Below are 15,214 nucleotides of genomic sequence, written 5' to 3' on the forward strand. Positions count from 1 at the left end.
GTGAACAGAGCGTGATGGGGAAAAGCCCAGGAAAAACACACGGACAAGGTGACTTTGTAAATGTCCTATAGAGGCCATGCCCCTGGAGGTCTAACTGAGGGCTTTCCCCTCAGTTTACTAGCCCACTACTATTCTGGAAAGTTCCATTGTCTTAATAAACTGTCTCTATTTCTGTTTCTAACCGTGCGTCTTTGTTACCATCTTTTATTCTGCAACATGACTCAGGAGCCTGGGATGGGGTACCTCTGAACTCCACCTGCATACCTGCACTGGGCATGCTTGCCAAGAGCAAGTGTATACTTTCCCCCAGCATTCTAAGCCTCCTCACTGGTTCTCAGACCCCACATCTGACTTAAAAGACATGGCCTTTTCTGTACGTCTGCTCCTCCCGGTGGCTGCCAGGATTTTCCACTTGCTTCTCCTGTTTTCTCTCAAACTTTAATAAAATTGTCTGGGGAAGGGGGATTTCCTTCCACTTCCATTTAAAAATATTGGATTAATGAGAGGTTCAAAAAGAGACCCCTGCTTCCCTGGTAACACTGCCACTGCCACTATATTTCCTGAAAAATCCTCTTAAACCACATTTACTGGAACAAGCCATGAGGGCCTCACTCTCTCCTACCTGTTAGCAGGCACTGGACACCAGTTATAAATAATACAACAACACGCCTTCACGCATGAGTCTCCCTGCCTTGATGACTTCCTGACACCAAAGTACAGGAACAGTTTTGAAGAGTCCCTAAAGGAATCCCCACATTGTTGTTGTAGGGGAAAGATTTGATAACACTGTAAAGATGAGTCTCTGTCCTTCCTTGCCTGGCTAAGGTACCTTCTGATTGATTTAATAAGGATCTGAACAGCCAATAGTAAGAGCAATATCTGCTCTTAATTCCTTAGCCACTCCTCTAGCACCTATAAAAAGTTTTTAGTTCGCAAATTTTATTATGTTTCAAAAAACAAACAACTCTCTGGGGCTGGAGAGATGGCTTAGAGGTTAAGAGCACTTGCTGCTCTTCCAGAGGACCAGAGTTCAGTTCTCATGGAACTTACTACACTCTGTGACCCTCCAATACTTCCTTCCTTGTTGGCTTGACTTTGCTGAGGATCATATAAAACTTTATTTGCCTTTTGGGATCACCCCAAACTGCCTCCTCTGAGGCTTATTTTCCATGTCTGCCTTGCTTCATTTCCTACCTTCCAACCAATTCTCTTTCATCCTGGCTACCTTCCCCCCTCAAGACCTTTTAGTAGTCAACAGGCAAAAAGATGAAAGCTGAGTTCTGGCTCCCACACGTAAGGACCTCAAGTACCCCTGGACTTAGAAGGAAAGTATAGGCATGTCTGGAGTGACCTGTAAGCTTCCCTACAGTCCGGAGGAAGGCTGGGAAGACTCTCCCATTTGGTTAGAGGTCTTCTCAGGTTGAAGCAGAGGCAGGCAGAGACCTTGTGGCAGATTTCCCCAGGTCCTCGAAGCTGCCAGGTGATTCCTCTGAAGATGATATCATACCTGACAGCATCAGCAGGTGAAGCTGTAGGAAAGGTAGCACATCCAGGGATTCCAACCATAAAACTGGGAAAGATCTGTAAATCATGGTTTCAACTTTTGTAGCTGAATAATGTAGGAAATCCAAAGAATCCAGGATTAAGTCAAAACTGCAAGTAAATAGTAATTGAAAGGCAGTGAACTAGAATCTTCATACACTGCAGTTTTCTTCTCTTCAGTTTCCCCAATTTATTTGTAAGATCTTGAGGAAGTATAGTAAGAATGGTCACTGGCCACACAAGCTGGGTTTATCTGCACACACCTTTAGTACTAGCACTCAGGAGGCAGAGGCATTGCTTCAGAATTCCAGGCTAACCTCATCTACATAGAGGGTTCCAGGACTGTCCCAAAACAAAAACAAAAACAAAAACTTAACTTTTACTTGTGTGTGTGTGTGTGTGTGTGTGTGTAAATCATATTGTGCAGTTGCCCACTGAGGCCAGAAGATGACGCTAGATCTCCTGGAACTGGAGCTGAAGTTACAAATGATTTCCAGCTGCCTGCCATAGTTGCTGGGAACCAAACTCACGTCCTCTGCATCCCCAACCTAGGCTTAAATAAAATCTGGCTTGCTGAGAGTTACAAGACTCTCAAGAGTCAAAGGAACACTATCAGAGTTGACTTGTGGAAACTTGGATGAGTTTTCTGAGGCCCTCATGAAAGGAGATTCCTACAGGCTGTTGGGGGATGTCATTCTTTACTTACAAGAACCCCAATATAACAAAGCCACTTTTCCAGGGCCACCTGTTGACCTGTTTTCTTTAAAACTTTCTGCTCACATTAGATAGGACATTCCAGTTTGTGGTTTGAATGTGAAATGTCCCCATAGGCTCATGGAGTTCAACTTTGCTTACCAGCCAATGATGCTATTTTGCAAGGCCTTAGAACCGTAGGAGGTAGAGTCTCACTGTAGGACTATCTCATGTACCTGTCATAATGCCTTCCTTGCCACGATGGACTGTTTCTCTTCAAACTGTAAACCAAATCAATCCCTCCTGCTTCCAGTGTTCTGTTAGGAAGCCTTTCTAGGCATAGCGGTGCTAACCTATAATCCCAGCACTTGAGTTGGAATTGCAGCTACCTATTGAGTTCAGACCAGCCTGGGACACATACAGAAAGACCCCATTTCAAAACAAAACCCATGTGGACACTGGGTGCTGGCCATCATTGGTAAATAACAGAACATTGTAAGCAGCTGCATCTCAGTGAGTTGCTCTTGTTTCAATTCCCTTATAGTTGAGTTGGGTTTCCTAGTATTTATATGGAGAGGGCCTAGCTTAGTCCCACACAGGTTCCTTCTTGCCTCTGTATGTTTCCACCAATCACTGGATGAAACCTCTGATGATTATTGGGCTAGGCACCCATCTGAGGGTCAGGATGCTGGTTTGGACTCTAGGGGGTAGGAGGCTTCTGCCAAAGGTGAGGGTTAGGATAGATTCAACTCTCATCGATTGTTATTGCTTATGAAGACACATGGCAGTTTAAATACAAATTATTGGGGCTGGAGAGTTGGCTTAGTGATTAAGATCATGTACTACATGAACTGTTTTTCCAGTAGACTAGAGTTCCATTCCTAGCACCTATGTCAGATGACTTACACTCACTTGTCAGCCAGGTGTTGTATACCTTTAATCCCAGCACCCTGGAGGCAGAAGCTGCTGATATCTGAGTTCGAGGCCAGCCTGATCTGCACAGTGAGTTCCATAACAGCCAGGGCTACACAGAGAAAACAAAACAATCACTTGCTAACTCCAGTTCCAGGGAATCCAACACCCTGTTCTGGCCTCCACAGGTACATGAATATATCACACACAGACACAGTTACAGATATAATTATTTGTAGAACTTAGTACTGTGTAATACCCATCATTCTTTTCTGTTTTTAGTTGAGTGCACCACTCCTGCCAACTGCTCTGACATGCCATGTGTCTTGCTTTATACGGGTGTTCAGGTTTCTTGAGCCCATCAATGAGTAATACCAGGCAAAGTCTGTACTATCAGTAATACCTTATGATTAAAATTTTACCTGAAAGCATGTTTTGCTCATTTTGTGTGAAATCTACAACACTGTTGTCACACCTCTCAAATCTGACCAGCTCCATGATTTGGGCTCTTTTTAAAGCATTTAAATAATTTAAAATTATTACTAATACTTATTTTGGGGGTTGGAGAGATAGCTCCATAGTTAAGGGTACTGGATACTCTTCCAGAAGACCCAGGTTTGATTTCTAGAACTCCCATTGCAGCTTACAACCGTCTTAACTCCAGTTCCATGGGATCTGACATCCTTTTCTGGCCTCTGTGGGTACCAGGCATTCATATGATACAGTCCTTCATGCAGGCAAAACACTTGCATACATATCTTTATGTATGAGTGCCTACATGTATGTGTGCCACCTGAAAAGGGCAAAAGACTGGAGTTAATAGGCATGGGTGCTGGGAATTGAACCTGAGGCCTTTGCAAGAATCTAACCACTTGGCCATCTCACCAGCTGTTTTTGGCTCTGAACTAAATAAGATTCACAGCTCTCTACACCTCCACATCTCAAAACCACGCCTTTATGTATGGGTGTTGTACTGGTAGTTTTATGTCAGCTTGACACATGAGAGTCATCACGAGAGAGCCTGAATTGAGAAAACGTCCCATAATATCAGGCTGTAAGTAAGCCTATAGGACATCTTGTTAATTACTAATTAATGCAGGAGGGCATAGCCCATTATGGATGGATGGTACCATCCCTGGAAAGGTGGTTCTGAGTTGCCAGTAAGGAGCACTCTTCCATGGTCTCTAATATCAGCTCCTGCCTGAGTTCCTATCCTGGCTTCCTTTGATGATAAATTGTGTGATGTAGAAGCCTAAGCTCAATAAACCTTTCTTTCCCAAGTTACTTTGGTCATGTTCATCACAGCAACAGCAACAGCAACCCTAAGACAGGTGTTTTGCTTGCACCTATGTCTGTACACATGAATGCAGTACTCACACAGCTCAGAAGTAGGTGTTGGGTCCCTGCGACTGGAACTACAGAGAGTTGTGAGCCACCATGTAGGTGCTAGAACTGAACCTTGGTCCTCTAGAAGAGCAGCAAGTGCTCTTAAGCACTGAGTCATCTCTCCAGCCATAACCTCTCAGCTTTAGAGTGGTGGCACCTGCCCTGGTGTGGCATGGCAGCATCCTGGTACTCAAGAGTGGAATGTGGCCTGGACCACTTCTCACAAATACATACATACATACATACATAAAATAAAAACTGTGGCAGTGGGGGAAACAATGCAACTGACTGGGGGCTCTGGAGTAGCTTGGTGAGTGTCGCTTGTTTTTTAGATTAAATTACAGAGAGGCTGTGCCTTTTTTGCTCTAAGGTAAGGCTCATATGGCAAAGAACTGAGACCCAGAAAGAACTGAAGCCTCAACCTAACAACCCACAGACTCAATTCACTTGAGTCCTGCCAAAAGTGGCTCTAGAGTTTGTGAGGAACTAGCCAAGGCTGGAGATGACTCCAGTGAAGGGAGGACCTCGGAAAGCCATGCCTGAGCACCACAGTAGACCCTGTAAGGAAATCCTTATTGCAAAGGCTACCCTTACACAACAGTAACTGATGCACTCACAACATCTGAGGCTCTACCACAGTACAGCGTGAGAGCTAAGCCGTTACTTCAAGTCAAGGGATCTGCAGAGTCCTTCTAAATGGAACAATCTGCCCTGCCCCACTCCATGTCCAACTGCCTTGTCTGCAGAACAAGTGTTTAGAAGAACATGTTAAAGACTCAGCCTGGTTTGGCTTTATCTGAGATGGTATTACTATGTAGCCTTGGCTGCCTTGAAACTCACTGTATTTTCTTACAGAAAAATATCTGTAGCGTGGAAGGCTATTTGGGAAGCTAATGCAGGAAGAACAAGGCCATTCTGGACAACTTAGTGAGACCTTGTCTCAAAATTGCAAAGAGCTGGGAATACGGCTTCCTGGCAAACTTCCCACCTGGCACACAAATCCTCACACATATTCAGTTTCCACCACCAAAAGAGAGCTAAGAACTTTCTAACTAGTAGAAAGTCACATTCAAAGTCAGACAGAAATTGTTTCTTTTTAATTGAGTACTTCATTCAGACATTTCCTCTGTCGGCTTCTGCTCTGGAAGCAACTAGATCCCCAGCTCAATATCACAACTGACTGGACTGAGTGAACATGAGCTCCAAACCAGGGCTTTCAGAACAGCAAAACAATAAAACGAAAACCAAGCCTCTCCTTTCACTTAGGAGGGACTGGGAGTCACAGGGTCCAACCTCACCCTGCATCTGCAGACACCTTGGAGTCTGGACTGCAAAAACAGAAACATGGGTACCAGGCACAAGCAGCAGCCACATACAGTGCAGCTCAAGTATATGACCATTAGCCTCTTGCAACAGGAATGGACCCACTCTTGAAGGAGCTTGGGCATCTACTTAATTTCCCAAGGAGGTGTAAAATCTACCAAAAGGGATGCAATGGGCAGAATAAGTCAGCTTTCTCTTGATAAACTTTCCTGAGTAACAACTTTTGGTTGCTGAGAAACTTCAGCACAGTATTTCAAAGTGGCAAAATCCGGGGCAATCACAGAGTACGTCCAGCAGTAGCTTAACGCTCAAGGACAGGTTTATGCAGACATAGGTATACACACACTCCCTTTCTTCAGTGTACATGGCAAGTAGCCAAGACCCCTGATCATTAAAATAAGTTATTTTGTACATTACAGTGCACAGAGGGAAAGAGCTTTCACAGAGGTGACCAAAAGGCATTGTGCATAAAGTCCCGTGGTGAGTGGGCAGCCAGGGCCTGTGGCCTTCAGGAGCTTGACCCCTGCTCTTTGGCCACAGAGGCTTTAGTAGCAGCTGATTCTTCCACCTGCTCCGCTGGCTTTGCCTCCTCTTCCTCTTCCTCATCTTGGGGATAGAGGTCCGGGTATTTCTGCATGCATTCCTGCATGGCCCGGAACTGGTCTATACAGTCTGATCCCTTGATTTCCTCTTTGCTGTAGTGGAAGCAGGAAAAGGCAGACTTGAACTGTTCCCCACAGGGGCCACTGGCCATTCCCCCAAGACATGGGCAATTCCAGTTAATATCTCCATTGGGCAGTATCAATCCTAGAAGAGGAAGATGGACAAGGGAAAGGTGAGAGATGTTCCCTGTGATCTTGAACATGCAAAGCATGTTTGTTTGGTGCTTATTGCCTGGAAGGCATCTCCCGTAACCTCTTTATGTGTGTTCTGGTCTACTGTCTAAGCCACCTCTCAGAACTAGAATCAGAACATTGAGATTTAAAATACCAGGAATCTCTTAAGCCAAAGCAAGCACTGATCCTCCAGGCCCTACTTCCTCCCACAGCCCCTCAGCATGCTTCTGCTCAGCCAGCCTAGAGAATGGTGCAAGCACACAGATGTGAAAAGATCTTAAAACCTGTTGTACAATGCAAAGCAAGTGCTTTTAGACTAGTGGGGCTACATTCTTCCTATACAAATCAAATATTAAGGTGGGGTATACAGCACAGAGGCAGAGCAGGGTTTGCCATCCAGAAGACCCCAGGTTCAATCCCCAACCTGTAAAAAATAAATCAAACTTTTAATTTAAGTGATTTATGATCAATGAGCTGGAAAGTCAGGCTATTGATGGATTTTTAGTAAATGCTACATTGATGTCTTCCTTTTGCATGTGGCTCTTTTCTATGAATTTTGTTCACATCTAAATAGAATTTTCTAGTTTTCCAAAATGGTTCAGGATGACAGACAATTCTACTCTCAGCTTTGTGAAGGACACAGAAGACAGTTCTCCTGTGAGCCTACTGATGCAGAGAATGTAGACAGTAGAGTACTTGCCTCTGGTGTTGAGTATTCTTGGCACTGCAAAAATCAAGGGAAAAAAGAAAAGAAGGCAAGCAGGCAAAAGGCCGATACAAACTGAGTGCCACATGACCCTCTACTCCAGAGGCATGCCCAGGCGTGGCTGCAGAACTAGTGTCCAAAGTCCTAGGCGGAATCCCGCCTCTGAATGCCAGCTCTGAAAGCTTCACTGATCAGCAAGCAAACCTGCCCCAACTGTTTGGGGACAACAGGAAATGTCGCTGGTGCTCCTCAGCAGGCAGTTCCTCAGCAACACCACAGCTGCAGAGTAAGTTCCTGTACATGAAGCTGTGTGGTACCTGAAGTGGTCCTTCTGATACTATCTGCAGGTTTCTGGGCTTCAGAGTCAAGTCAGGACAGTAGTAGGACCCATCAGAGCCCCAGAGCTCCAAACCCAACTCCTCTCCAAGGGACTCTCAATGCTGAACATAATGCTGGCACTGCAGGTTCCAATGTGCTAACCCAAGGAATAGCTTTCAAAAGAAATAGACTGACATTGAAAATAGAGTCTAGATGCTATCAGTGGTGGCACATACCTGTGACTCCAGCCTGAGCCACTGTTTTGGGACAGCTGTACTGAAACCTGCTTTGTAAAGCAGACTGGCTGGCCTTTAACTCTCGGGTGCTCTTGTAGAGAACCCAGGTTCCATTTCCAGCACCCATATGGCAGCTCACAGCCATCTGTAACTCAGGTCCCAGGGGATCTAACACCCTTTTCTGACATTGGCAGGCAATGGATGCATGTTTGAACAAAACATCCATACACATAAAATAAATAATTAAAAACAAACAACAACAAAAAAACCCACCACAACTCAGGTCTACAGAAGTCCTTGTTTTCATGAGTCTAGCAGAGGACAGGATGCAATGTAAATTGGGACACACAACCCACATCCACAAGATGGCAGCTTTAGTGGTTATAGTGCAGAAGTACATTTAAAAACAAGCAGACACAGCCTGGCTGCTCACACCTCCAGAGCTCTGTGACATATGTGCAGCTAATGTAAACAAAGGACCAGAACTTATGTGAGTTCATACCTCTTCATTAAGAAAGGCTAACTCAGGTAGGCTACAGCTGCCACTCTCAGGACACTAATACTGTGACATCTGACTTGCCAATGTTCCCAACACGGGGCCAGGTATTCACCCTTACTTGGCAGAAGGCTAACAGGTAAAGGTCCCACTCGGAACATGCATCTGCTTGAGATCAGGTCTGCAAGTTCTAACCATAGCCTGTCCTCCAGGATTGCCTGCTGTAAAGTCAATCTCACTGACCAGTAATTCTCACCTGAAGCACTTGTTATAGTGCTGAATTGAGTCTTGTTGACACATATGGCCTGGGAATGCTGCACACACCTACCACACAGACTGGAATACCTAGCCCAAAGCCTATAGAGTGACATCCTGTGTCCAAAGGGATACTACTCTAATTCGGGGATGAGCCCAGGAGTGTGTCACAGTTCTGAGTAGCTCTGCTAAGTCCCTTCCTGATTTAACAGGGGATAAGGACCAGCTGCCTGGCCACTGCTCTCTTGCCTACAAATTACCTGGTACACATGGCAGGGCTCACTTCAGTAATCTGACAGAGCAGGGATCCCTGTCAGTTTTAACTTCAATCACTCTTAATCACGTCAGTACAAACACGTAGGACGGAGACAGAATGTTTTAGTAAGAAGAAATTGCTGCCTACTAGCTTGGCACAGTCCCAGCTCCTGGGAGGAAAACACAGGGATCACAGAGCCAGACATCCGTCCACCGCCAAAGGAGACAAAGTGGGAAAGCAGTGCTCACTACCAAGCCTCCCCTGGGGTGTGTCTGTGGTCCTTCCCCTCTTACCGTGCTCCTCATAGGGATCATTGGGGTCATCAGCCACCAGTTCTGCACTGCTAGGAGTTTCATGGTCTTCTTTGGTCACAAATATGATCCGATCCTTCCCTAGGGTTTGGAGCAGAGGAAGACAGATTCATTGGAGGGAAGTAAAATACAGGACAGCCAACCTGAAGACAGTTCCCTGTATCTGTCGCCATCACTGGCTAGACACCCCAGCAGCCACTTCCGGTGAGCCAGCTGGAATACACTCAGGTGGTGGGTGAGGAAGAAGGCATAACACCCAGCTCTCTAAACTGAGGGGGAAGGGGAGTGTTCCCACCCTCCTCCGTGAAAAGCCTGTGAACAACTCACAACCAGGAGGAAAGTGGAGCACTATGTGTGAGCTGGGGACCCCAGCCCACTGCTGATGCAGCTGTGAGGCTCTAGAACCTGGGAAAAAGGCCCAGGCACTAGCACCTAAAAGTCAGAGCATAGCCTGGGCCAGACACGGTGAAAAGGAAGGAGTCAGGTAGGGCAGATTTAGAGCACTCCTCAGAGTGAAGTCTCCTTCCCTCTTCTGCAGCAGCTCCCCAAAGGGCAGAGTTCTCAGACACCCTCCCCCACTCCCACCCCCGCTTTTTAATTTAGGCCTGGCTAAGGTTCTGAGGTCTCCAGGAAAAAACATGAGACGGGTATGTTTAACATTAGAGTTTCTCCCAATGGTATGGGGACAAGACATGTCTATTTGACAGAAACCTTATAGTGACCCTGTAAGGAGTCCTGATGATCCCAGCTACTCAGAAGGCTGAATCAAGATAGTGAATTCAAGACTAGCCTGGGCTACAGAGAGTAGAAATCCAAGTCTTTTTTTTTTTTTTTTTTTTTTTTTTTGAGACAGAGTTTCTCTGTGTAACAGCCCTGTTTGTCCTGGAACTCAGGCCTGCCTTTGCCTCCTGAGTGCTGAGATTAAAGGCGTGCACCACCAATGCCTGGCTCAACAAGCCAATTTCTTGAAATGAAGAAAATAAAGGGCTAGAATAGCTCTCCAGAACAACCTGTGGCTCACCCTCTGACAGATTTTGGTATCAGTTAGGCCCCTCTCACTCCCAGCAGCCACACACCAGACATTTCCCTGTGGTGGAACCGTTCTTCAGTACCCACAATGCACAGGGTGCCATCTGTCTCCATGGTGGCCCAATTCTGGATCCTGTGTAGCGGGCAGCCCTCTACCTACCACTCCCAAGGGACAGCAATGCCCTCTGTTCACAGGAACCTCCACAGTCCCTCACACCCAAACCTTTCCAGCACCCACACTGTCCTGCCTTACACACTGGGTTACTGACTCTAACCTGAGCACTGAGCATAACAATATGGCAACAGAGACCCACCCTGCCCCAGTCCCAGACTGAGGACTAGGGAAAGGTCAATGTCAGAAATCCCTAACCCTCCCAGGACCAGTGCAAGGGAGCCTTCTGACAGCCCACCCTGACTAGATCCTCACCCAGAGGGCACACTGGAAGATGTTTTCAGGTCTGAGTAAACCTGCCCTTCTTCATGAGTAGCCCTGAGGGAGGTAGCAACTGTGAGAGCTGAGGCCAGGCTGCAGACAGGTGGCTCTCTGAAAGTTGCCAGCACTGTGTTCACTTCTCCCCCTGCATCTTGGAAAGTTCAGGTCCAGGCATATGAAGGAAAAGTAAGGCGAAGGACTGGAATACCCAAGGAAGAGGCCAGAGAAGGCAAGTGAGGGCAAACGTCAGAGAGGCTACCTCAGTGAAAAAGACAGTTTAGGAACAGAGGTCTCTCACACTGGCAGACAGTAGCAATGGGCAGGTCTCTGCACACAGGGTTAGCCCCACCACCCACCTGGGCTCTGCCCAGAGGCAGTCTTGGTCTGAGTACCTAACAAATACCCCAGCCAGATTGCTCTTTCCACTGCTGGAGAAAGCATCTGAACAAGGTCACTGGGCCATGTTAGAGTGCCTAATGACCCTGGAGATTCTGGCCAGTTTCCAAGAACCCCCAAAAGTCATTTGCATAACTGCTGAGTGCTAAGCAAAAGTAGCTGACATAAAGCTCCCAGCTCTGACAGTTGTGACCTCAGTTGCGCATAGGCCCAAAGGGGAGGGGACAAATCTGGACAGTTCCTGAAATAGCTGGGGCAATAAGTGATATCCATAGAGACCAGATCTCACCCAGCAAAGTGCAATCAAACTCCGGCACATCCACACGGCCCTAGGCTCCCGGACAAGTTGGGATGAAGCAGCTTAGTGCTTCTTTACATCTGTGACTTGTCAGCCTTCACATCAACACACAGGCAGGTATCCTCTACTCCCTTCTCTTGAAGCAAGAAGCAGGCAAAACACGTAAAGAAAAGAATTGGTGTTGGTGCGGCAGAGTCTCCTGCGGTGCCATGTTGGGCCAGAGTATCCGGAGGTTCATGACCCATGGTCTATCGCAGCCACTATGCGGAGGGCCCGGGAAGAATTTGCCATTTTCAGTGGAAAACAAGTGGCGGTTACTGGCTATGATGACTGGATACTTTGGATCTGGATTTGCAGCTTCCTTCTTTATAGTAAGGCACCAGCTACTCAGAAAATAATATTTAATCATCCCTTTAACAGAATGAAGATTGTTTAAGAGATGTGATCTGAAAACTGGATTAAACTCTTCAACTCTTATTACTAAATAAAATTGTAAATAAACTAAAATAAAAAGAATTTACATGCATCAAGTGAAGAAGATTGAGTGGGGAAGGGGTTGTCTATAGAAAGAAAAATAAGTTGAGCTTTGGGATAGAGTTTAAAAGGGACTGGGGCCATCACTCGGGTGTAGAACACCTGCTGAATATGCGCACAAAGGGTCAGATTGAACTAAAGAAGGCAGAGTAGTCCAGACCTGCAATCCCATTGGAGGTAGAGGCGGCATCAGAAACTCAAGGCCAACTAGAGCCTGAAGGCTAGAGGTGGCCCTAAGAATTCAGTGTTAATTCTCAGTCTGAAGACTGGGACGGTTCTGAGGAACACCATCTGAAATGGTCTCCACAGCTCTGGCAAACCCTGCAGAGCCTTCAGTACACTATCCCAGCACTTTCCCTATTACTTAGCAGTTGGTAATTATCCATCTGGGAGTGCTTTAATGACAACCTCGCCTGTGTTGTAGACACAAAAAGTGTCACCTTGCTCACTACTACATGCCCAACGGCTGGCCCATCACTCTGCAATGAAAATTCTGAATGAAGAGAAGTGGGCAGGCGCTGACAGCACTGACAGAAACACGGGCAGCACAAGTCCAGAGTGAGGCTTCACCCACACTGCATGGAACTCCCTGAATGTCAGCCTGAGTTCTTTTAACACGGACACTGACAGATGTATGGACCTTTGACATGCATGTGTCCAGACAACCGTCTGCTTAGAACAGAGGACAGCACCCACTGTATACCCGGCCTTCTGCCAGCTCTCAGGATGGTGGGAGAAGACATCATTTCAGAGTTTATGACACAAAGTATCAGGGAAGACCTGGTGACTTTTCAGCTGGTTTATTTTATTTTTTTTTGGTTTCTCTGTGTTGTCTTGGAACTCACTCTGTAGACCAGGCTGGCCTTGAACTCACAGAGATCCACCCAAGTGGATCTGCCTCCCAAGTGCTGGGATTAAAGACATGTGCCATCACTGCCCAGCTTGGGCTGGTTCTTGAAGGATGAGAGCTGGAATTTTGGAGAAGGCACATGAGAAAGGCATAGCCAGGGCAGCTGAGGAGCAAGCGGGAAAACGTGAGGCTGGAAGAACAGCAGTACGTCACCTAAAGCCTTACACAGTATTATTTCCTTAGTTAGTTAGGCTTTTCCAGACAGGGTTTCTCTGTGGCTTTGGAGGCTGTCCTGGAACTAGGTCTTGTAAACCAGGCTGGTCTTGAACTCACAGAGATCCGCCTGCCTCTGCCTCCCAAGTGCTGGGACTAAAGGCGTGCGCCACCACCCTGCCATCGTTATTTATTTTTACTTTGTTGTTGTGTTCCTCAGACAGGATTCTCACTATGCAACCCTGGCTGCCCTGGAACTTGCTGTTTATACTAGGCTGGCCTTGCACTCACAGAGATCATGGGTAGGGGCACATGACTTCAATCCCAGTATTTGGGGGGGGAAGAGAGAATCTCTCAGTTTGTGGTACATAGTGAGACTGTCTCCAAAAACAATGGTAATAATAAAATAAAATAAAAAACAGACAGACACACGATGGTTATCTTTTGAAACAAGAAGACAAGTTCAATGCTGCAATAGCAGCAAATGGACCCAACTTCTTTCCTGGAGAAGCTGAGGCCTGTAAACCCTTCAAGAGGTAGTACCGTAAGGATTCAGACGTTATGCTAGCCTGCCGGTCACCTGCACTCGGGCAGTACTCTGGTCTCACTAAGCTCTGCCTGCCTGGCGTGTTTGTCCCTCTGCCTCAGTCTCCCTCACCTGCCATGGAATCCGCCAAGGCTCCCCACAAGCTTTATCATAACACCCCAAAGAGTCAACATCAACTTGCCAAGTGGTGAGCCGCACTAGACTTGGAGGAGACAAAAATCATGACAAGAATTTCCTGCTTAATAGTGCTCGAAGACGGAGACTTTTGTATAAGGACACCAAGTGCTAACCAACAGACACAGATCTGAGGAGAGATGTTAGTCAATTATGATTCTGGGAGGAGGGGTCTCTAGGGTTGTAGGAAAAAGCTGTGTGGTGTAGACTGGGCTTTCTAACTGGATGCATAGCCTTGGGTGGATTAGTTCCTCCTTTATTCCTCAGATTCCCTAGACTGCAGTGAAGAAGCTGATCCTACTCACTCTACAATTCTGGGTGCCCCAAGTCTCTCTGTAGCTCTGCATTCCCACGAGTCCTCCCACGTGCTGTGTGGAAACTAGAGTGAATAGCAGCCAACCTCTCAATTTACAAGACTGGAAACTAGGGCCTGGAGGGGTTACTAGCAGCTCAGACACAAGGGGCCCTTCGTGCCGGGAGGCTGCGTCTGGAGTCTTCCACGCTGCTGCCCACAGGTAACCAGTGAGGGGTCCTCAGCGTGGCTGGAGACGGTAGAAAGGAAGGCCTTTAACAGAGGGCTTCCCACTGGCACTGCAGCTTCAAGTCCCGATGGGCTCTAGGGCCGGGTAACCCGTCTTAGCTTACAGTTTGATAAAACACGAACAGTAACAGAACAAAGGTCGCTACGTGAAGTTTAAAGAGTGCCTGGTATACAGGAGGAGCTCAATAAACACTCCCGCCAGGGGCACTTCACCACGCGGCACAGCCTATTCCAGCCCGAGTGGTAATTTCCCGGGACAGTTAAAAAGCCTATGCGGGATACAAACACGTGGGGCGTACTAGGGACGACGGTGACTAATTCCTAACAGTCCCCAATTTCCAGCCAGGTACAACATGCTCCGCACTCTCAGGGCCCACGTGAGGCCTCCGAGGCCCGGGTTTGAGTGTCACGGTGACCTTGGACCAGCCTCGTTCCTCTCGGAGCCTCTACTTTCTTATCTGGAAACCGCCGCGTGAAACCCACGAAGGGCCCACGCCGCCCTGTGGAAACCCCCCGACCGCGTGTCTCTCGCAGGCCGGTGCCCGACCGGTCTCCATGGCAGCACCCGACCCACCTTCCTGCCGGCAGTAGGACATGGTCGTATCCGACGCTCTCAGCTCTGGGAGGAACCCGGCACGGTCGCAGCAGATACACCTTCTCGCACTGACCTCCCTTCTCCTCTGCTCAGGCTTGGCGGGCGGCACTTAGGCCCGCGCGGACCCGCCCCCTCCAGGCCTGCCCGCCGCGCGCCTGCCTCGGAGCCTCCTCAGCACCAGCGTCGCTTCTCAGCCGGAAACTACATCGCCCAGCGGCCCGTGCGCCCCGCCAACGAAGCGGTACCACATTTCCCAGAAATCTTGGAGGGCGCACGCGCACCAGTGAAGTGCTGGGTGTGCTGAAATTTTGTGGCGGAAAGTGTCCGATAGCGG

General features: G+C 47.6%; 2 protein-coding genes across 2 annotated transcripts; one reads left to right on the plus strand and one right to left on the minus strand.

The window, feature by feature from the left end:
• Window positions 1-5,608: 5,608 nt before the first annotated feature.
• Window positions 5,609-15,085, minus strand: Chchd4 (coiled-coil-helix-coiled-coil-helix domain containing 4). Its single transcript, XM_005071164.4, has 3 exons — window positions 14,860-15,085; window positions 9,253-9,351; window positions 5,609-6,663 (listed from the first exon to the last, which is right to left on the minus strand). The coding sequence occupies exons 1-3, from the start codon at window positions 14,879-14,881 to the stop codon at window positions 6,365-6,367; spliced, it is 420 nt and encodes a 139-aa protein (XP_005071221.1). The 5' UTR covers window positions 14,882-15,085; the 3' UTR covers window positions 5,609-6,364.
• Window positions 11,636-11,824, plus strand: LOC121136920 (cytochrome c oxidase subunit 7C, mitochondrial-like). Its single transcript, XM_040738462.1, has one exon. The coding sequence runs from the start codon at window positions 11,636-11,638 to the stop codon at window positions 11,822-11,824; it is 189 nt and encodes a 62-aa protein (XP_040594396.1).
• Window positions 15,086-15,214: the final 129 nt, after the last annotated feature.

The sequence above is a fragment of the Mesocricetus auratus genome, unplaced genomic scaffold (genome assembly GCF_017639785.1).
Source record: "Mesocricetus auratus isolate SY011 unplaced genomic scaffold, BCM_Maur_2.0 Super-Scaffold_100676, whole genome shotgun sequence".
Lineage (NCBI taxonomy): Eukaryota > Metazoa > Chordata > Mammalia > Rodentia > Cricetidae > Mesocricetus > Mesocricetus auratus.

Excerpts from the sequence above, each read along its gene's own strand:
- LOC121136920 (XM_040738462.1), top strand. The coding sequence starts at position 11,636 with ATGTTGGGCCAGAGTATCCGGAGGTTCATGACCCATGGTCTATCGCAG.
- Chchd4 (XM_005071164.4), bottom strand. The coding sequence starts at position 14,881 with ATGTCCTACTGCCGGCAGGAAG. Across the intron at positions 9,352-14,859 it reads GTCCTACTGCCGGCAGGAAG|GGAAGGATCGGATCATATTT; the intron begins GTGGGTCGGGTG and ends TCCAAACCCTAG. Across the intron at positions 6,664-9,252 it reads TGATCCCTATGAGGAGCACG|GATTGATACTGCCCAATGGA; the intron begins GTAAGAGGGGAA and ends TTCCTCTTCTAG.